The sequence below is a fragment of the Pongo pygmaeus genome, chromosome 7 (assembly GCF_028885625.2).
Source record: "Pongo pygmaeus isolate AG05252 chromosome 7, NHGRI_mPonPyg2-v2.0_pri, whole genome shotgun sequence".
In the NCBI taxonomy this organism is placed as follows: domain Eukaryota; kingdom Metazoa; phylum Chordata; class Mammalia; order Primates; family Hominidae; genus Pongo; species Pongo pygmaeus.
Window position 1 is genome coordinate 92,791,925 of NC_072380.2, and position 21,997 is coordinate 92,813,921.

Consider the following 21,997-nt stretch of genomic DNA (forward strand, 5'->3'; position numbering starts at 1 on the left):
ATAGTGAGCTTTTTACAGAGAAACAGTGGTATATTCACTCACTATTAAATGTGTGGTTTAATTTGAGTGGTTCAAATGCATTCTATTATATATAATATCCTTATATTGGATTTTTCCCCCCTTCAATTAGGTGCATAAAAAGGATAAAAAATACAAATGTATGGTGTGTAAGAAGATCTTCATGTTAGCAGCCAGTGTTGGAATAAGACATGGATCTCGACGTTATGGTGTTTGTGTAGACTGTGCAGATAAATCACAACCAGGAGGGCAAGAAGGTGTAGATCAGGGACAGGATACAGAATTCCCTCGGGATGAAGAATACGAGGAGAATGAAGTAGGAGAAGCTGATGAAGAGCTAGTTGATGATGGAGAAGATCAGAATGATCCCTCTCGATGGGATGAATCAGGAGAAGTTTGTATGTCTCTAGATGATTAACTGACCTACTATACTCCTCAAGGATGCTGCATTTGGACCTAATATGAATCGACAATTTGGATTGTTGAACTTGAAGGCTTGCAAAATATGGTACATGCTGGATAGTAGTTATGTTGCTGTGAAAACTGTAGGGTCAAAGCCTTATAGCAAAAAAAAATTTTTTTTATATTTGCACAGGACTATACAGCAAACAACCATGTGGTTGGATTACATGGAGTCCCCACATATTCAGTCAGTTATCAAAGTAAAATATTTTTTATTTATAGGATATACAGTAACTATTTGGGTCCTATGAAAATAGTCCTTAAAGAGCTTACATTCATGTGCTACTTAAACATGAATGGAGAAAATCCATTTATGGAAGTACAGTGACAATTGACCCAATCACTCTGTCCATCAAACCACTCAGGCTAGTTTGTACTAGTAGAGTTTTGTTTCTATTTTTATTTTTATTAATTTTATTTTTTTTAATACAGATTTTCAGTGAGGGGCTTTTTCAACCCCATTGGTTCTATTTTCTTGTATTTTTCCATTTAATTTGCTTCATAACTTAAACCAAGTCTCTTCTAGTCTTAGGTATTATTTCTCGATTTTGTGCTGATGGGCATGTTTATAAGAACTGGAGAGGTAATTTATTGGAATGAACTAACTGACTTCCTCCATTCCCCCCTTCCTTTTTGACATGAATTTTACTACTTCACAAATGAAGAATGATGTTATGAAGTTACCGTGGCGAAGTTGACAAATACCACTAAAATGATTATGATTTAGAAGTAACTTTCTTCTGCTGCTCTAATCTGTTAAATGGTTACTATATGATATTTTCTGACATGGTATTTGGTTTTGGGTATCTGTTACTTTGGCACTATTCTTGTTTGCCTCTTTATTTTTGCCAGTGTACTATACCTCAGTCCTATTTGAAAGACCTAATTGAAAGAAAAATCATAGAAATAAGTAAAATGATTTGTTTTATAATTTATCCACCATGTCCAGTTTGGTTAGCTTGTTATGCAATATAAGTGAAATATCAGGTTTTTACCCGTGTCCCTTTTATCATTAAAATTAACACAAAATGTGCATTCTCTTTTGTTTCATACTTAGCGGGATATTGATTGTTTTGAAATTATGATCAATACTTAATTTATTTTTTTCTGTTCCTTGAAGTCACTACACCTTGATACAGTCTTTCTAGTAGTCACCATGATTCAACAGTCTCAAAAATCTTACAAATAAAATTCTGAGAAGCTTTATTATTCTTTAAACTAAATTCTTCAGGGTACAAAGGGTGACATATTGAGGTGAAATTGTCAGATTTACTTAGCCTGGTGACATGAATTAGCTGATTGTGGAACTCTCAGCAGCATTTCACGTATTGTTAACATGTATGGCATTTATTAGCATATTGTATAGTATATAAGATTGAGGGATGTCATATTTTCAGCTTTCTTTTAAATAAAAATTGAGTATATTTTCCTATTTTATATCAGGTAACTAAATTATGCTAGTTATGTGGAAAAAATTGCAAAGATACTTTGACAGATACAATCCCTTTGGTGCTCCATCTGATCAAAGTTGAAAAGTTGATGTTTTTTAAGAGACAAGCTTTATCATTGTCTCTGATTTCAGTAGAATAATGGTTTATTGTTAGACAATGATGTTTCTGCTTGGATAAATCAAAGATAAATTACAGTTACATGGTTAGATGCATCTTTTGTCATCTATATTGTAGTTTCTACATAACTGTAAACCTGACAGATAAGAATAGTTTCAGTTTGATTTTTGTTTGAAACAGATGAGTACTTCTTAATGTTCTAGACAAATGAGTAAAATGTATTTCTGGTAGAAATTAGTTGGGCAAAGATACTATGAATGAAAAAGTATTTTAAACGTAAAATGTTCTTTGTGAATATGTAAGTATAGTATAAAGATTTCTTTCATCCCATTTATCCCCTTCCTTTAAATAAACTAGTTTACAATTGGTAGATCTGTCTATATATAAATATATATTAAAGAACAAAGATATATATCTAAAAATCACCTAAATCTGCTTTATTAGACTACAGTTCACTTATTGCATAGAAACTGGACTTGGCTTTACCTTCTTAATGTACTTTTACTTTTCCTCAAGATATGAACTTTCTCTCTTGAAGCTGAATTTTCTTTTACTACTTAAATCATTTATGTATATCTGGTAAATTATGACCAAATTTTTGTTAGATTGCATACAGTAAATTGAAATACACACTTGGTACACTACGGGATTGTTGTGCTTTTGTTTGGTTTTAGTTGGAAATAAGGTTTGATGTAGATGGCTTGTTGCTGTTAATTTAAAATATTCTATAATTGTCCATTACTTTTATGTTGTGTTGTGACAGATTTGGCTATATTTTTAGTCAATTGAAATATGATACTTTAAAAGTTTTGTTTTTAGGTAATCCAAAGGAAAAGTGTTTATACTCTTGAATATATTAGCCTCAGCCTATATAAAAATTTCTTTGAAGTAAACATTTTACCAGAAACAGAATTGACAGATTTTTCTACTTGCTGACTGCCTAACTTATTTTGTTTCATGATCTCGAGGGACTGCCTTTTCCCATCTAGATCTTTTAAAAAAAATAGTTTTAGTACTAAGGTATACTACTGGACATTTCTATTTTTTTAAGTGTATTCTTTTTCTGACTTGCAGTAAAATTTCAGGAAGTTGATAGATACTAAGAACTTATGATTGGTCTCAGAGGTAACAATGAAATACTCATAATTTTGTCTGTGGAACTCTGGCAGAATTATGTTACACATTTGGCGAAGTTGTCTCTTGTAATTTATATTTTAAACGAAAAAGTATTTTAGAGCTTTTACTTTTAATGAAGGGGAAGAGTATAAACTTTCTTTCATATTCACTCTGTAGTTACAGACCGTCTCATAAATCAAGATTGTGCATTATTTCTTAGAGTTCTCAGAGACAGATACTTCCATATGGACCCCTGTTCATTTTTCTTATTTACTAGGTATTTTGCTAAATTTAGCACACTAGCAATTAAGAGTTTAAAAAAGAAGAAACATTATAGGAAAGGGAAACTGAACAGTAATGAGTAGCTTTGAAATTGGGGAAAACACACTAGCTGGGTTAGGTACAGCCATCCTAATGGAGAAGAGTGAGCTAAATGCGTTAATTCATGTAAAGTGCTTAGAACACTGGTACATAATAGGTGCATAACACATCTTAAAGTTGTTTAATAATAGATAAGAACCAAGAGGAAAAAGAAATAAGAAAAGATGGGGGAAAGGAAGGAGAAAATAGGAAATGAAAGGATTAGGACTTGGCCATTTATATTAATGCAAAATGGTGTAAACGGCCTGAATATCACTGGAGTAGTATCATACGGGGGAAAGTGTGATGGAAAATAGGTTTTTAAAAATCTTAATTTTTAAAACTTTAGTAAACTTTATTTATATTTTTTAGGATTTTCTGAACATAGCATGAAGGGTTTAGATTCATTTTTCTGAAAAATGATTCAAAAAACTACCAATTTTTTTTGAGTGCCCACACTTGCCGTTGTGCTGTATACATGATTTTACCTTAATCCTCTATAAGGTAGGTGCTAATTGTCTCCATTTTATAGATGAGGAAAGGCTCAGAGAAATTCAGAAACTTGGCTAATTTAACACAGCTGTGATAGAGCTCGGATTTGACCACGTCTGATTCTGAAGCCCATACTCTTTCAGCGAGGCTCTATTGCTGCCTCATTAAACAACTCTTGTAGAATTTCAGCTCTTAATGGAGTCTATGGATTTATATTTTTCCTATAAGACAGCTGTGTTTAGAATTTTGAGTGTCTTTACTCCCCCCAATAAATTTCCTTACTACTCGTTCCTCATAAAGCAGTTGTTTTGTCACTTTGACTATGTTAAGACACATCAGTGTAGCACATGCTCTTAACCGGCTGTGGCATTTTAATTTTATAAAAGAATGGTTTTTATCTGAAGAACTAGATAGAAACCCCAGTTTTTGTGCCGTTCAGTCACCCAGATCCTTAAACTTAACTATGGTACATAATATCCACACTTAGAACTAACAGGTGTTTAGTCACTTTAGGACTTAAAATGGAAAGTTTTTTTTTTTTCCTGCTGTATCCCTGCTTTCAACTGAAGTTAAAGAATTCTAGGTAGTTTAAAATGTGTTAGGGATAAGCACACTTGAAAAGATGTTTTCTAGCCCTAAATTTTATGACATTGGGTACTTAAATTTGGAGTACACTAGCTATTGAGAACAATATTTTGGGTTGAGGAGAGATGGTTGAGACCATTATTTAGTGGGAGCATTGGCATTTTGAACACTGTAAACATAAAAGAACACTTCCGCCTGCTATTTGTAAAAGCTCTTTGGGAAGATCTTTTACGAAGACCAACTTTTTAAAATGTAAATTACCTACCTAATATAAGTGTCCTAAGACATGTATGTAAACTTCCGAAACTGTTTTGTCTGTGTATTTAGAAAATACACAAGAATCTTTATTCAAACCTAAAAATATAAACTTGTGAGCACTAAACTGCTTCTGGCTTTGTGAATTTTATTGACTGACATTTAATTCAGATTTCTTTGCAAGTGTACTAATTTAGACTAATTGGGGTAAGGGGAACACCTTAATGAACTTTGACTTATGTATAATTCAGATATCTTTGTACTTAAGGCTTACAAATTTGAATTGTGGAATACTATAAGGGTTTTTTGTTTATTTGTATGTTTTTATATGAAAGTACATAAATGACAGACTACCTCCAAGTAATCCTGCTTTAATTAGTAGCAGTGATTTGTAATCAGTGTATCTTTTAAGATTCTCTACAGGTTTTAGAAAATATTAAAAATTCCCTGTAATTTACATTTGTGCATAATCTTGGAAATGGGTTGAAAAGCAAAGGTAAACTGCTTCATCCCATGTTGTATATTTGTGGACTGATTGACTACAAGTGATGTGATGTCATAAATTTCAAGTCTTTGAAACTTTATTAATGTAGAGAAAACATAACTAGCATTTTAGGTTATTTCAAAGTTAGTAATAGAGCAAAGGAAATCAGAACTGGCCAGATATTCAGACTTGACTTAGAAAAATAAGAGTTCATTGATTTTGTTTGGAGAAGGGCACAATAAAGGGGAGCCCACATAGCATTATAATGCCTAGTATCTTTAAACATGTAAAGAGCTATCATGAGGCAGAAGAATTAAGATACTTTGTATGTTTCTAAGGGGTCATGATTGGGACCATTGGCTCAAGATTGAAAATCGGTTTTTAATTATCCAAAGATGAAATGGGGCTGCTTCAGAAAAAGGTCTACCACTGGAGATAACGCTATGTAAAGTGAAAGAGATTACTTAATCATTTTGGCAAAGGCAGTATTGACCAAACATTTCTATTTCAGAGTTGGATTTGTGCTTAGTTTTTTTTAGGTGTTGGGACCCTTGTAGTTACTTTTTATTTTGCTTAGTTAACAAATACTAAAATGATAAAATTTGACATGTATTTTTATTTTGCTTAGTCAACAAATACTAAAATGATAAAATTTGGTATGTATTTTTATTTTGCTTAGTCAACAAATACTAAAATGATAAAATTTGGTATGTATAAGTACTGGACAAAGGATGTTTTGACACTAAAAAGGACGTAATTTAGGAAATTAAGAATTCAGACACCAAGTTTAGCTTAAGAGAAAAAGTCACTATCTGAACTTCTTTCTTTTTCACCACAAATCACCACAGACCAGTGTTGGGGAGCAGGTGTAGGAAATTGAATTATTGGATCTATGTTTAGGTAAGAAAACTAAAGGTACTTCAGAATTTAGGCTATGACATAACCTTCTGAAGTTAAAGAAAGTGAACTATAGAAATCTATTCAGCTAATTAAAGTGAATGAAAAATATTACAGATTCCATAACTGCATGGCGCCTTACCTGGTATTAATAGTGCCGCCTTACTGTCAGCCAGATGGTTTTTTCCCACCACGGCCAGTCTTAAATTTGGCAATAAGAAAAAGCTAATCTTCCAAGTGTAAGTAGGTATGTGTTAGAATCTTGGTGAAAGCTAAACACAAGACAGTCTTCTTGGCACAGGTCCTAACAGTTGGTGAGATAATACATAAGATGGTTTCAGGATTATTGTAGAATTCTTTAGGTTGAAAGAGACTTGTAAGAGACTAATGAAGCATACCCAGAGAGGTTGCCACAGTGACTCCAGTCAGTTTTAGGACCCAGGACTCCTGAACTTCAATTTCAGTATTATTTTTCTGTACCAAACTCATTCAGTGAATATTTGAGATTAGGGATAAGTTTGAAGTTAGAAGATACCAAAGTACACTCAAATAGTATTTGGCACATAGCTTGTTGATCAAAAGTATTTACTTAAGTGAGTGACTAAAGGCACTAGCAACTTTAAGGATTTTGCCTGTTAGTATCATATGGCATGTAGCTATCAAGCCAGTTTCGTTTAGTTATTTTGTGTTGCCAAGCACATGATACATGGTGTCACACTGAGCCTCTGGGATCCTTTCCCTGGATACATAACCCTAGTAGATAATGTTACTGCAAGGTGTAATGACCAAATCCAACCTACTGCAAATGTTACTATGGAAATCTCAATGCAAAAGTAGCCTTTGTGATTTTTTTTTTAAAACTGTCTCCGTAACAGAACACTTAGTGAGAATTATTAGCCATTTGCTGCAAAACATTTGTTTTAAAATGTCTGGCATATACACCACTAACATTTAAATGCCCAACATTCGGTCTATATGTGAAAAAACTAGAAGAAAAGCCCTGTTGGAGTTTTGATGTAGAGTGCAATAATACATCAATAAAGATATTTTAAAATGACCTAATGTTTTAGTTGCCAACATGAATTTTGTATTTGTAAAGAGGTATGTTGGGTTTTGGCATTTATATTTTACCATGTGAAAGACATATTCATGTAAAACGTAATGTGAAGCTTAGCATCTCTGTCATCCTGTCCCCTGTTTTCAAGTAGTCTCCTTGAATATTTGTAGCATCTGGATTCCTAAACTGAGATGGTGACATTTATGTACAGACATGGGTAATTCTCCAAAGCAGATCTTCCCACACTAATTTTTCAAGTACTTGTCACCTAAATCATTAATAAAATGTGCCAATTTCAGATAATAGCAAATGTGGGAATTGCATCAGCATCCCAGAGTACTAGTCCTGGGTCATATCCTCATTAGGCAAAGGAAATTCAAAGAAGTTATTTTAGGACTTTACCTAAGGTGAAGTCTAGAATTTTACATATGTAGGTATGTTTTTGTTAGTCTTATATTTGCCTAAAAATTATATGTTTTATTTTTTCATAGGCATAAATATGTTTTCATTAAAATCTTAGATTAGACTGAAGGCAGTGTTTTGGAGCCAGGAATCATTCTAAACTTTTATCCTGTATTTGCCTTTTAAAGGTAGCTGACACTTTGACACCCCAGCCTGTGGTGGTCTTTCATTGCTCCGGGTGACTTGTACCACACTCAAATGTGAGCTCCCGTTTCATTCTGTGGACTCTTCCTCTTTGGTCATACACGCATTCCACAGATAAACATTGAGTGCCCACTTGTGAGAAAATGGCTAGGCCCTTTGGTGAATAAGGAGACCATAGGGTATATAGTATTCTCAATTAGTACTATACTGCAAGTCAAGTCAGTTGGGATGGGGAAAGATGAAAAATTAGACAAATGGGAAATTTTACCTTTGTATCGGCCTTTTTTTTTTTTTTTGGGACAGAGTTTTGCTCTTGTTGCCCAGACTGGAGTGCAATGGCGCAATCTTGGCTCACCACAACCTCCACCTCCCGGGTTCAAGTGATTCTCCTACCTCAGCCTCCCAAGTAGCTGGGATTACAGGCATACGCCACCATGCCTGGCTAATTTTGTATTTTTAGTAGCTACAGGGTTTCTCCATGTTGGTCAGGCTGGTCTTGAACTCCCGACTTCAGGTGATCCAACCGCCTCAGCCTCCCAAAGTGCTGGGATTACAGGCATGAGCCACCACACCCAGACTTGTATCAGCAGTTTTTAAAAGCGGGAGTGTTTGGGAGGGGTAACAGGTTACAGGATGAAGACAAATATAAAATAGTGCAGATTAAGAATGCATACAGGCAGCACTTTACATTGTCCCCCTTCAACATAATAAGAGGGGAAATAATACTTTCACCTTAAAAATGCACTACAGCCTTTTGGGAAAAAGATGTTAATGATTAATTTTGGCATGTGCTTGACATTTTTGTATTAACTGGCATAGACGTTAAGGTTGGTCAGTTACATCTTTTTCTAGGATAGGAATATTTTTAAGTGCTGCTTGTTTCTATCAGCTATATTGGATAAGTCCGTAGAACTAGAAAAGCTCTTTTCTCAGAAGACTTGGTATATACTCAGGGAAACTGACACAATAGAGTCTACCTACCATTTTAGGGGTGTAGGTGATGGAGAGGGTTTAAAGACATAGAGGAGTTTTCCTATCCAATAAAGCAGTGCACTAAAATTGCAGGTACTTAGGTTAATGTTCATTTCACTTTTTGCGGCGTGGTAGAGAAAAAAATCACCTTACAGGATGAAATCATAAGCTTCTGTAAGTATTCTCAAGGAAAGTGATAGCCTAAGTATCTGTATTTAATTTTAATGTGTTTTTTTAATTTAAAAAAGCACAGCATATTTACATCCTCCAAAATTAATATATCAAATGTTTAATAAGTTTAAAATTCCAATTTTCTCTGGTTAGAATATATCATTCTGGATATATTTCTTTATTGCCTATTGTATATGTGGGTGTATTTTGCTTTTTAGTCAGGATTATTTGATGTATGTAGGAATCACCAAACTTTCTGTAAGGGCCCAGACACTTTGGTTTGGTGAGCCATAAGGTCTCCATCACAACTATTCAACTTCTGTTGTGGCATAAAAGCATCCATGGACAATATGTAAGTGAATTGTAAGGCTGTGTTGTTGTGCTTATTTACAAAATTAGGCAGCAAGCCACAGTTTGCTGATCCCTGATCTATAGGTTCCCCTTCCCCCACACCTTGTCCCTGTAATACATACATTGAAGAATGATGTGCCTTCCTAACATCAACGAATTATTCCTTTCCAGAGTTACAAATCTTGAGTAGCAAAGAGACTTAACTTTAATGGCATCGTTTTAGCTGCAAAGGATAAAAACCTTACCATCTCAGCTTTAATTAAACAGCAAGACCTTAATAGGAATTTAGTTACACCATATTTCAGTACCCAAGGTGTCCCCCCACACCCTCCCCCCCAAACACCCTGGTTCCTAGATGAAAGAAATAATATATCTGATTCAGAAATAACATTCAGAGCTTCATGAGAGGAGACTTTCACTTGCTAATAAAAATAATTTGCTAATTTAGACCCTTTTGTTGCCACATTTATGTTAAAAGAGCCTTTTATTTTCAATCATGCTTCAACCTTGAGCACTATAACAGACTTTCTGTAGCCTTTCAAATGTTGGGTATCTGATTAATATCTACATTCATAACAAGGTGTCACTAAATTAGACTTGTCAGTCATCTTGGGCATAGCTTGAAAATGCTAAGTCTGTGAATCAAAATAGCTGACCTGAAAAATACTTTTCATCAAGCCCTCAATAAGTTCCCAAGACTAAGGACTATCAAACTGAATAATAAACCTTTATGTCATTGTTTCAGACACACTGATTCCCCATTGGAAGCCATAATTGAGGACTTTCTTGTAGTCTTTGTGTTGCCCAGTCTGGTAGAATAGTAGGCTCTCAATAAGTACATGCCAAATATACAAATTCAGTGCTGAGCACAACTCTTTGGAGTCAAGAAAATTTCTATTTAAAACACAAGTTGATCTAACTTGTTCCAAGAGTTTTCCTATAATATTAAGGCTAATATTAATCAGAAGTTAGTTTGATTCTAAAGGATGTAGAAAAATTTCTGTTGTTCTTCGTGTTTAATGAGATCCTATCCCATCAGGAGTGTCAGATATAATCAGGGAAGATATATAAGGGAACTCTAAGGAAAACATAACCACTTAAGATTATGAGGGCATTCCATGCACTGCCCAACCCATAGCAATCCAGATTCTGTCTTCAATATTTTAGTGGAACTACCCTTCAAAAGGCCACTAGTGACTAATTGTCAAATACACACCCCACTCTGCAGCATTTAGCATTATTGACTAGTTTCCTTCAGATAACACTCCTCTTATTTGATCCTGAAAGCATCGATATTCCCCTATTTCTTTGCTGGGCACTCTTCTTCTTTTTTTTTTTTTTTTTTGAGATAGGGTCTCACTCTGTCACCAAGGCTGGAATGCAGTGATCTCAGCTCACTTGCAGCCTTCACCTCTTAAGCTCAAGTGATCCTCCCGGCTGGGTGCTCTTTCCCATTGTTCTTTCCATTGGTGTTACTCCATTCCATTGATCACAGTGGCTTAAACTCTGGTAATTTTTATCCCTGATCTCTTTGGAGTTTGCAAACATGGAATGATACCATGCACTTTTGCTTGGTGCATGAAGGATATTCAGTCACAATCCTAATTTGGGTCACAGTTCTTTAGTTTCTGTTGGATGTCCTCAAGGTCTTTTGATTTACATTTTACCGTATGGAGTCTCACCATGGGCTGATGTTGCATAGTAAAATCACTTTTAGAAAAATTACAACCTCAGCTTTTCTGAAGATATTTAATGCATGCCAGCCATGTTAACACTGTTTGATGAGGTGGTGTCTAGCTGATTTCATCATGTCTCATCAACATGTATGTGTCATCAACATGTATGTGTCTCTGTTAACTAAGATCAATAGAATCTTAGAGCTGAAGGAATGTTAGAAACAAATACTCTGTAGTTTATCCAGCCTCTGCTTGAACTCATGCCATAAATGTGTACCTCCCACTTACTACCTCATATAACAGGTCATACTATCTTGACGTCCTATCAGTTCTTCCCCACATTGAGGCAGGTGGAAATCTGCCTCTCTACAACTTCCACCGGATAATCATTTCATCCCCTGAAGCCACTCAGATTAAGTTTGAGACTATCACATAATGGCTTATGTAGCAGTGGAGATTGGAAGGGAGAGAGGAGTGCTTGGGATCTTAAAATTTTTCTATGCCTAAAAAACAATGCTCTAGGTTTTCTTTCTTTCTTTTGAGAGAGGATCTTGCTTTGTTGCCCAGGCTGAAGTGCAGTGGCACAATTGTATTTCACTGTAGCCTTGAACTCTTAAGCTCAAGTGATCCTTCTGCCTCAGCCTCCTGAGTAGCTGGGACTACAGGCATGCTCCACCACTCCCAGCTAATTTTTTTTTTATTTTTTGTAGCAACAAGGTCACACTGTGTTGTCCAGGCTGGTCTCCAACTCCTGACCTCATGCAATCCTCCTGCCTCGGCCTCCCCAAGTGCTAGGATTACGGGTGTGAGCCACCACACCCAGCCTCTGTTTTCATTTCTGTAAGAATAATGTGAGAAACCCATGCTGTTTACCCTTTTTCAGTTGAATGTTGTACTTTTCAAGACTAAGAATTGAATATTTGATATGAAAAATTGATGCCCAAAAATACATCTTAAAGACAGGCATCAAGAATTATTTTTTATAAACTAGGATGTTAATTTGCTGGCACTGGTATAACACTTATCTTGGAGAAGCAAGTTTAATCTTAAGTTTGCAGTTTGATATCAAAATTTAAATGTTGCTTAATCCCAGGCTTTCAAGAATTTCATATTTAATTGACTTAAGGCAGTGTAATTTTAACATTCATAAGTTTATGCAATTCCTTTAGAAAATGTATTACAGGGATGATGAGAGGTTTTTTCTTTAATTGCATTTTAGATTATAGTCTAAAAGAAATGAGGAATATTTCAATATTTATTTATTATTAAATTCTTGTAAAACTTCAAGTCCCACAAGCCCAAGTCATTTGCCTCTTTAGCAGCAGGATAGATTCAAAATTATAGCTACTTTGTTATTTTTATACTGTCCTTATTTTGAAAAACATTAAGAGTATATGTCTAGTGCATTTGTGTCACTAAGATGGAAGAATTTGAATATTCTCACTAGCTAATTTACATCCTAAAAGTTACTAATGCTCATCAGCAATTTTTGAACTTAAAAATATGAGTTACGAAATTCCCTAATAATAAACACCCAAATGCATTTTCTAAGGCTTATTGTGTGCTGTTTGAAAGCTACCACCATAGATGTCATTGTTCTCTTGGCATAAAATCTACAAATATGAGAGAGCTGAGAATCCTAAGACCATCCTTTCTGTCTAGGTGATTCATTTTATTGCCATTTGCAGCAATTGATTGATATGCGTGACAAAGGGTAAGTTTTTACTCTTTAAGCATCTATCACTCAGTAGCATCATGCCAATTTGCTGTAAGTTTTATGTTTAATGTAAGCCATTTCCTTATAGTATCAGTGTGACTCTAGACTTCTAAATGTTGGGAAACTAAGTGCAAATGATACAGACATGCAGTATTTTTTGCAAGCAGAAAATTGATAAATATGCATTAGCTGTAGTGGTAAATATGCATTTACCACTGTAGAAGTTTGTTTTCTGCATTTATGATGTAAATAACTTGAAAAATCAGACTTGAGAATGTTTCCAGTATATTATACTGTAATTAATGTCCTTTCTAGTGGCATATTTTAAAAAATAGTACCTCCTTTATCACCATAATTCATTGTTGGAGATGACTAATGAGGTAATTGCAAAGGCAGAATGTAGCATTTATATATGCTAAAGAAAGAGACTCAGTTTTATTTTTTAACCACATGCACTCACAGAAAGAAAACCTAATTGTACCATTAAAGAAAAATCGCAAGCAATTGAAGCTAAAGATTGATGTACTATGTAATTGAGTCCCATCATAATAATTTAAGTATGTTTAAAGCATTTTTATTGTGGAATTAATAATTAGAACATGGCATATATTTAAGGCCTTTATATTTCAATTTCAGAGATGAAAGCTTTTAAAGACTTCTGAGAAGCGTAGTTATAGCTCATGAACGGGACTCTATCATGGACATTGGAAAGGGAATGTAGGAGATTCTTATGGGGCACAATAGATGGAAAATATTCCTCAAGCAAAAATTGTCATGATTTGTAGATGTGATTTAGAAAGGTTTCAGAATAAACTACAGCTTCATATGAACTGGCTTTACTTCTTCGAGCAGGAAAAGTTGGTGAATAATTGGATAATTTTTTTCTTTAATATGTCCAGAACATTTGGTATATTCCATCACTATTGGTATCATTTAGATCATGTATATTTATTTAGCTCTATTAGAAACCTTTTGTTTTTTCTTTAGTAGAGAGTGATCTAAATAATCTCATTTAATTATTTATAACGTGAATTTTAAAGTGATTGAGCTTTTTATTTTCCCTTTTGCTTTTGTGCTTGATGAGTGTTCCATACATTCTTTGCCTTCATCTCTGAGTTCCTACTTAGTCCTTTGCTTACTTTCTTCTGATCTTTGGCTAACTCTTGGGAGTTATTTTTCTAGCTAAATTCTTTTAACTACATCTAGCCATGTTTTAGATATAAAGACAAAGCTGAAGACTCACTGTATCTTCAAGATAACCTAAAATAAACTGGAATCCTATTTTATTTGCTAAAAATAATCTTGATGTTTAAATTTTATTCTAATGTTAACCATGTCAATTTACTGCTGGATTTTGAATACTTTACTTCCATGAATAGTTTCTTCATAGCGTATTTTCCTCTGCCTTAAATTTGGCCATTTTGCCCGGACTATGACCTTTCTTGTTTAAGCCTAACTGGCCAACAAATGCAGAGCGAACCTCAAAAGAAGAGCATTGTTTTCACTTTTAAATAACCTTCTTCAGGGATTTTCAAACTGTGCTCTGGGGTCCTAGGGGCTCTTTGAAGATGCCTCTCCGGGAAGGACATAGCAGAGTAGGTGGGGCCCTGGGCCTTCAGCTAAACCTCAACTACAGCAGCTTCACTTTTATCTTATTTGTTAGGCTTTCAGGGTTTCGTGCTTAAAAAAATTTTTTTAACCATTAACTTAAAAACACTCATGAATGATAATAATAATAGTAGCTTTTGTTTATAGAGCACATATCTTGTCCCAGACTCGCTTTAAATATTTTCAAACACTTTTTAAAAATCCCTCTAAAATGTGCTTTCATCATCCCTGTTTTACAAATGAAGAAACTGAGACTTAAGGAAATAAGCAATTTACCCACTGCGTCATAGCTACTAAGTGACAGATTCTGAATTCAAATTTGGGTGCATCAATTAATGTATTGGTTTAAGCCAGGAATGACAAATACAGGGTAAGTGTGCCCTCACCCCATATTCCCACACCTGAGGCAGACAGGACTAATGGATGAAAACAGTCTTTTTTGCTAATCACCAACACAGTCTTAGAATCTTTCTCAGCAAGGTGCTGTGGGCCGTCAGTCCAAATCTGTTGGTATTGGCATTAAATGAGGCCTATTTACTTCCCCTACTTTAAGGTGAGATATTTGTGGCCCCACACTTCAGAATAGGAAGTCTCTTCAGCCCTAAAAGTGTTTGCCAGTTGATTGTTTTGATATTAACAGAAAAACACCAAATTATCTTTGATCCTAGATGTACTTTATCATAATGAAGTTATTCTGTGAACTAAAATCCCTAACTGTATCATCTTCATTCTGACCAACTTCTAATACAGAAGTTTTGTTTCTGTATTTATATATTTGTAATCTGTATAATTTATACATTGATAATTATAAACACCATACAGTCCTCAGGATCATTACGGGTTTTTAAAAAACAAAAAACAAAAAAAATTCACTTTGAGTAGCCTAGTGGAATAAAGACCTAAAGTAATTTATATTCTGAGACCTAATATTTTAGCTGTGGGGTGGAGGTGGTGAGGGAGAGGGTGGAGAACTCATGCTTGGGGTAAGTCAGCCAGTTTCCATATAGCTGAGAATTTAGTGGTTTGAATAACCTTCACTGTTTCCACTACCAGCATCCCCTGCCCGAGAATGTCATAGCCACAGGGCTGGGTGAATGCCCAAACATTTTAAAAAAGGAGTATACACAACCAACCCCCAGCTGATTTTTTCAACTGCTCTTGCCAGGAGGGAACCAGTAGTTCCTGGGCTGTACCCATTCTTACCAGGGAGAGCTGGGTGCAGTTAAACTTTTTCCTGTTAGATGCAAGACTTTTTGAATGACTCATCATAGTTCCTGCTCAAGACGTGTCAAAGAGGCCCAAGGCTATATTTAGGAACTTACTATGAAATTGCCTGTCAGTTCCAACCAATTTTTCCAATACAGTATATATGGAGAGTTAGTAGCAAGTAACTTTAAATAGATGAAAAGGTTTTTGTTGTCATTTTTTGTTGTTGCTGTAAACTGGTATTGAAGATTTTCTTAAATGGATGGACATTCCTTTCATTGTGAAATGATTTAACACCCATTCAGCATACACATGACTATACTGGAATGACCCTCATATGACCATTATCATGGAACCCATTAAATTCTTGTTTAAAAAAAGTTTGAATATGTCTTAAAATGTTTTCTATATGAATAAAAAGGATCTTCCTAAAAGCTCTTTCTGATGCACTTTTTCTTTTTTTTTTTTTTGAGATGGAGTTTCGCTCTTGTTACCCAGGCTGGAATGCAGTGGCACAATCTTGGCTCACTGCAACCTCTGCCTCCTAGGTTCAAGCGATTCTCCTGCCTCAGCCTCCCGAGTAGCTGGGATTACAGGTATGCGCCACCATGCCTGACTAATTTTGTATTTTTAGTAGAGACGGGGTTTCTCCGTGTTGGTCAGGCTGATCTCGAACTCCCGACCTCACGTGATCCGCTTGCCTCACCCTCCCAAAGTGCTGGGATTACAGGCGTGAGCCACCGTGCCCGGCCTCTGATGCACTCTTGAGTATTTTTGTAAAATTAGAGGTTGTTGGACAGTCCTAAGGAGAATGAATAATAGTGATTGGGTCCAGTGACACTTGGATAGTGCTACTAAGTATGAAATTATTTTAAGAGAGTTTAAAGAACGACCTCCTGCTGATGAGAGTGTTGGAAATTTCTGTGGTTGCTGTGTAAGGTCAGCTACACACGCCTCCTGGTTTTTGCTTTTGTTGAATAAGAGAAAAGAGAGTAGCCAATTGTAAGTGGTCGTATTCCTAGTTGATCAGGGCTTGCTAAAAAAGACAATCAAAGCCATTGATTCAATTACTGTACGTATAAGAGTTTAACTAGGATTAGTAGCCCACATGAAGTAGAAATAGAAAGGCCAACCAAAGAACTAGTGATTCTAAGGTAAAATTTCCAGAAATGTAGAAAAGAACACTTGAGATTGGAGATGATACCAGTTTTATATAAATGGTGATTGATAGCTGTTAAGGTTTGATGAGAAAGGTTCACGTATGCCTGTTTCTTTCAAAAGTTTGTTCCCCTGATATTTCTTTTTTTTTTTTTTTTCTGAGACAGTCTCACTGTGTCACCCAGGCGAGAGTGCAGTGGCACAATCTCGGCTCACTGCAACCTCCACCTCCTGGGTTCAAGGGATTCTCCTGCCTCAGCCTCCCAGATAGCTGGGACTACAGGCGCCCACCACCATGCCCAGCTAATTTTTGTATTTTTAGTAGAGACGGGGTTTCACTATGTTGGCCAGGCTGGTGTTGAACTCCTGACCTCGTGATCTGCCCGCCTCAGCCTCCCAAAGTGCTGGGATTACAGGTGTGAGCCACTGCACCTGGCCTGTTCCCCTGATATTTCTAAGTCACTGTTTATTAAAGCATGTAAGCCTAAGCATAAAAGTTAATTTTTTTTTTTAAGAGACAGGGTCTTGCTCTGTCACCTAGACTATAGTGCAGTGGCGCCATCACAGCTCACTGCAGCCTCAAACTCCTGAGCTCAAGCGATCCTCCAGCCTTAGCCTGTGAGTAGCTGGAACTATAGGCACACACCATCATGTCCAGCTAAGTTTTTTTAGTTTTTTAGGGGTTTCTTTGTGTGTGTGCTTTTTTGTTTTGTTTTGTTTTGAGACAGGGTCTCCCTCTGTCCCTCAGGCTGGAGTGCATTGGCATGATTGCAGCTCACTGCAGCCTCAACCTCCCAGGCTCAATCAATCCTCCCACCACAGCCTTCAGAGTAGCTAGGACTACAGGTGTGCACTACCACACCTGACTAATTTTTGTATTTTTAGTAGAGACAGGTTTTCACCACGTGGCCCTGGCTGGTCTTGGACTCCTGGGCTCAACCTATCCACCGGCCTCGGCCTCCTAAAGTGCTGGGATTACAGATGTGAGCCACCGTGCCTGGCCAAAGTTATTATTTTTTTAAAGTAAACATGTACTGCAGTTACCTGATGCTACCACATATTAACTGCATGAAAAATATTCCATAGAAGTAGAAAGTCCTTTTGACTGTGAACTTACAAACACGTGAATGGAAAGTATTATGAGCTATAAATTGAATATAATAATTTTTTTCTAATGACTTTGCAGAAGGGATCTGATACAAGCTTAATATGAATACTAAAAACTGCCACTTTTAGCAACTGAAGCTAAAATATTGTAACGTCAGAATACTCCCATCTTGTGGACTGATGGGCTATTTATTACAATTTTGGGGAAAAACATTTCTCTTTTTTTAATGTCTTGAGTCAGTTTGAAAAAGTGTGGTTTTTTACAAAAAATTTTAATAGAAATAAAAGTCATAAAGTTTTTCCTTAAAAACATATTGTTGTTAAAATTTCTGGCCCATAATTGATTTGTTGGATAATAGTCATTAGTATAGTGCTATTATAGCATTTGCCATCAAAATGCCATTTATGTGGCCAATACACATAAAAATTATCCAATGAAACTGTTTCTCAAATATAAATTAAAACTAGAAAATGGATAATTTTTTAAAACTATACTACTATCAATTTGCAACTGTAAGACTAGATAAGATTTGACATTATTGGGAGAGCCTCTCTGGAAAGCAATTTGGTAATACATTTCAAGAGGCATTAAAAAACAGTCATAACCAGGTATGATAATGCACACCTGTAGTGCCAGCTACTGGGTAGGTTGAGGCCAGAGAATCACTTGAGCCTCAGAGTTTGAATCCAGCCTGGGCAACATAGTGAGACCCTGTCTCAAAAAAAATAAATAAAAGTTTAAAAACTTGATGCCTTAAAAATGTACTCCCAGAAAACTATCCCAAAGCAGAGATGACTTTCATAAAAGGATGTTTTTCAAAAGGTAATTTATAAGCCAGAAAAAAAAACCTTGTTTCCAATATATATATTGGAAGAAATATGGGAAGAAATAAGTTATGATAGATCCTCATATTATAATTAGGTGCCCATTGATGATAATATTTTCAAAGAAAGATAATATATTATCTTGTTTGAATATTAAGGAAAAACCAGTCAAACGCCATAGTATGCTTTCAATTTTGTATAAAAGATAAAAGAAACCCATCAGGGCCAGGCATGGTGGCTCAAGCCTGTAATCCCAGCACTTTGGGAGGCTGAGGCGGGCAGATCACTTGAGGTTGGGAGTTTGAGACCAGCCTGGCTAACATGGTGAAACCCTGTCTCTACTAAAAATACAAGAATCAGCCAGGCCTGGTGGTGCACGCCTGTAATCCCAGCTACTTGGGAGGCTGAGGCAGTAGAATTGCCTGAACCCAGGAGGCAGAGGTTGCAGTGAGCCGAGATCATGCCACTGTACTCCAGCCTGGGCGACAGCATGGGACTCTGTCTCAAAAAAAAAAAGAAAACAAAAGAAAAGAAGCATATGAAAATATAGAAAGGTATGACTAAATAAAGAAGAAAAGTGAAAAAATCACCCACAGTCACACCACTTAGAGATAGTAATTGTTAACATTTTATTGTGTTTTCTCTCAAATAATTTTTATGCATATGTAGCTCTATGCAGGACTGGTTTTCAAGCACGCTAATACAGTCATGTCAGGTATTTATTTTTATTTTTTATTTTTATTTATTTTTGTGGTTTTTTTGAGACAGAGTCTCACTCTCTTGCCTAGGCTGGAGTGTACTGGCGCGATCTCTGCTCACTGCTACCTCTGCCTCCTGGGTTCAGGCAATTCTCCTGCCTCAGCCTCCCAAGTAGCTGGGATTACAGGCACCTACCAGCACGCCTGGCTAATTTTTGTATTTTTAGTAGAGATGGGGTTTCACCATGTTGGCCAGGCTAGTCTTGAACTCGTGACCTCAGGTGATCCACCCACTTCGGCCTCCCAAAGTGCTGGGATTACAGGTGTGAGCCACCATGCCCAGCCATATCAAGTATTTGTAATCAGCAACTGTTCTGGTTGTTTAGTGTCCTTGCCTACCGGTGGTAAAATATGTTAACTATCACCCTTTTCCTATCAACCTATTAATCAATCTATTTTTATACTTTTAAAAATGTGATCATTAGCCAGGCGTGGTGGCTCACACCCGTAATCCCAGCACTTTCGGAGGCCAAGGTGGGCAGATCACGAGATCAGGAGTTCAAGACCAGCCTGGCCAACATGGTGAAACCCCGTCTCTACTAAAAATACAAAAAATTAGCAGGGCGTGGTAGTGGGTGCCTGTAATTCCAGCTACTCGGGAGGCTGAGGCAAGAGAATCGCTTGAACCTGGGAGGCAGAGGTTGCAGTGAGCCCAGACCGTGCCACTGTACTCCAGCCTGGGCAACACAGCAACACTCCATCTCAAAAAAAAAAAAAAGTGACCACATACTATATTATCTGTCCTATAATCTGCCCTTTTTATATTTAACAGTGTAGTAACATCTTTTGATGTTAGTAAGAGTCTACTCCATTTTTAATAACTGCATTAAATTTGTGTGCTTAGGAAAGCCATCTTCATTTTAAAATTACTAAAATAGTTGAATATATTACTTTCCAGTTAAGGTTATCTCTAACTCAGTGGTCGTCAGCAAACTTATTCTGTAAAGGGCCAGACAATACGTATTTTTGGCTTTGTGGGCCATACAGTCTCCGTCACAACTAATCAATTCTGCCATTGTAGTGGGAAGCAGCCGTAGACAGCCAATACCTAAACAATCCTTAAACTTAACTTCTGCACGCTGAAATTTGAATTTCATACAATTTTACATGTTATGAAGTATCTTTTAATTTTTTTTCCATTTAAAAGTATAAAATCATTTTCCGCTTTCTTTCCTCACCAGTCATACCAAAACAGGTGGCAGATTGCACTTGGCTCTCAGGCCGGAGTTTGCTGACCCCTCTAGCAGAATGCCTTCCTTCAAAGCTTTCATCTCCTGCTATGAAGTCTCAGCGTCACACCTAAGTTTCCTTCAGTTAGATGCTAACCTATTTGGAATATGTTCTTTTGATGGTACAGAGATGCCCTGGGTTGTAAAGCAGAAAATCACACCTCTGACTTAGCTTGTGTTTTTGTCACACGTTTCTGATCCAAAACATAAAATGATAAAATTCAGAGGTTGGAAGAACAACTTCATTTATATTTTAGAAAACACAATCATTTGAACATGTTTACTGAAAGCACTGATATATTTTATAAATTCAGTTTTTCCTTTCTTTTCTCGTAAAAGTTTCTCATTGCTTTTATACCTTTACTAAGAAAAAATTGCCTTGATATTGAAGAGGGAGACTTCCCTTACTGTTATCCTGTAAAAGCCATATTTCCCAACTGCATTATATACTCTCTTTTATTATTATTATTATTTTTGGAGATGGAGTCGACTTGCTCAGTCACCCAGGCTGGAGTGCAATGGCACGATCTTGGCTCACTGCAACCTCCGACTCCCAGGTTCAAGCGATTGTCCGCCTCAGCCTCCCGAGTAGCTGGGATTACAGGCACCCACCATCATGCCTGGCTAATTTGTATTTTTGTAGAGACAGGGTTTCATCTTGTTGGCCAGGCTGGTCTTGAACTCCTGACCTCAGGTGTTCCACCTGCCTCAGCCTTCCAAAGTGCTGGGATTACAGGCGTGAGCCACCACGCCTGGCCTATATACTCCTTTTTTTAAAAAATAATTTGTACTGCTTAAGTACTGCAGATTTTTTTCTTAATCGACTGCCACCAAGGGTTATTGAATATCAAGTATTCTTCTAAGAGCTCAATGTGCATTATCTCATGTAGTTATCCTTGTGTCACGTGTCAGCCTTGTGTGGTAGGCACTTATATTTATTTTAGTTTATAAAAAAAAATGACTCAGAAAGGTACATAACCTGCCTAAGATCACTCAGCTAGCAAGTGCAGGATGGAATTTTTAATTTTTTTTTTTTTTTTGAGATGGAGTTTTGCTATGTCATCCATGCTGGAGTGCAGTGGCACGATCTCGGCTCACTGCAACCTCCGCCTCCAGGGTTCAAGTAATTCTCCTGCCTCAGACTCCCCAGTAGCTAGGGTTACAGGTGCCCACCACCACACCTGGCTAATTTTTGTATATTTAGTAGAAACGGGTTTTCACCATGTTGGCCAGGCTGGTCTCGAATTCCTGACCTCAAGTGATCCGCCCACCTCGGCCTCCCAAAGTGCTAGGATTAACAGGCATAAGCCACGCCCCCA

At 36.4% G+C, this 21,997-nt stretch overlaps 1 protein-coding gene across 2 annotated transcripts in view; it reads left to right on the forward strand.

The window, feature by feature from the left end:
* ZBTB10 (zinc finger and BTB domain containing 10) overlaps positions 1-4,983 on the forward strand; it is a 38,355-nt gene extending 33,372 nt beyond the window's left edge. For both annotated transcript variants that reach the window (XM_054498394.2, XM_054498393.2), the window contains exon 6: positions 131-4,983. In XM_054498394.2, the coding sequence (XP_054354369.2) occupies positions 131-436 (306 nt within the window). In that variant the 3' untranslated portion in view covers positions 437-4,983. The remainder of the gene's footprint in view (positions 1-130) is intronic.
* The last annotated feature ends 17,014 nt before the right edge of the window (positions 4,984-21,997 follow it).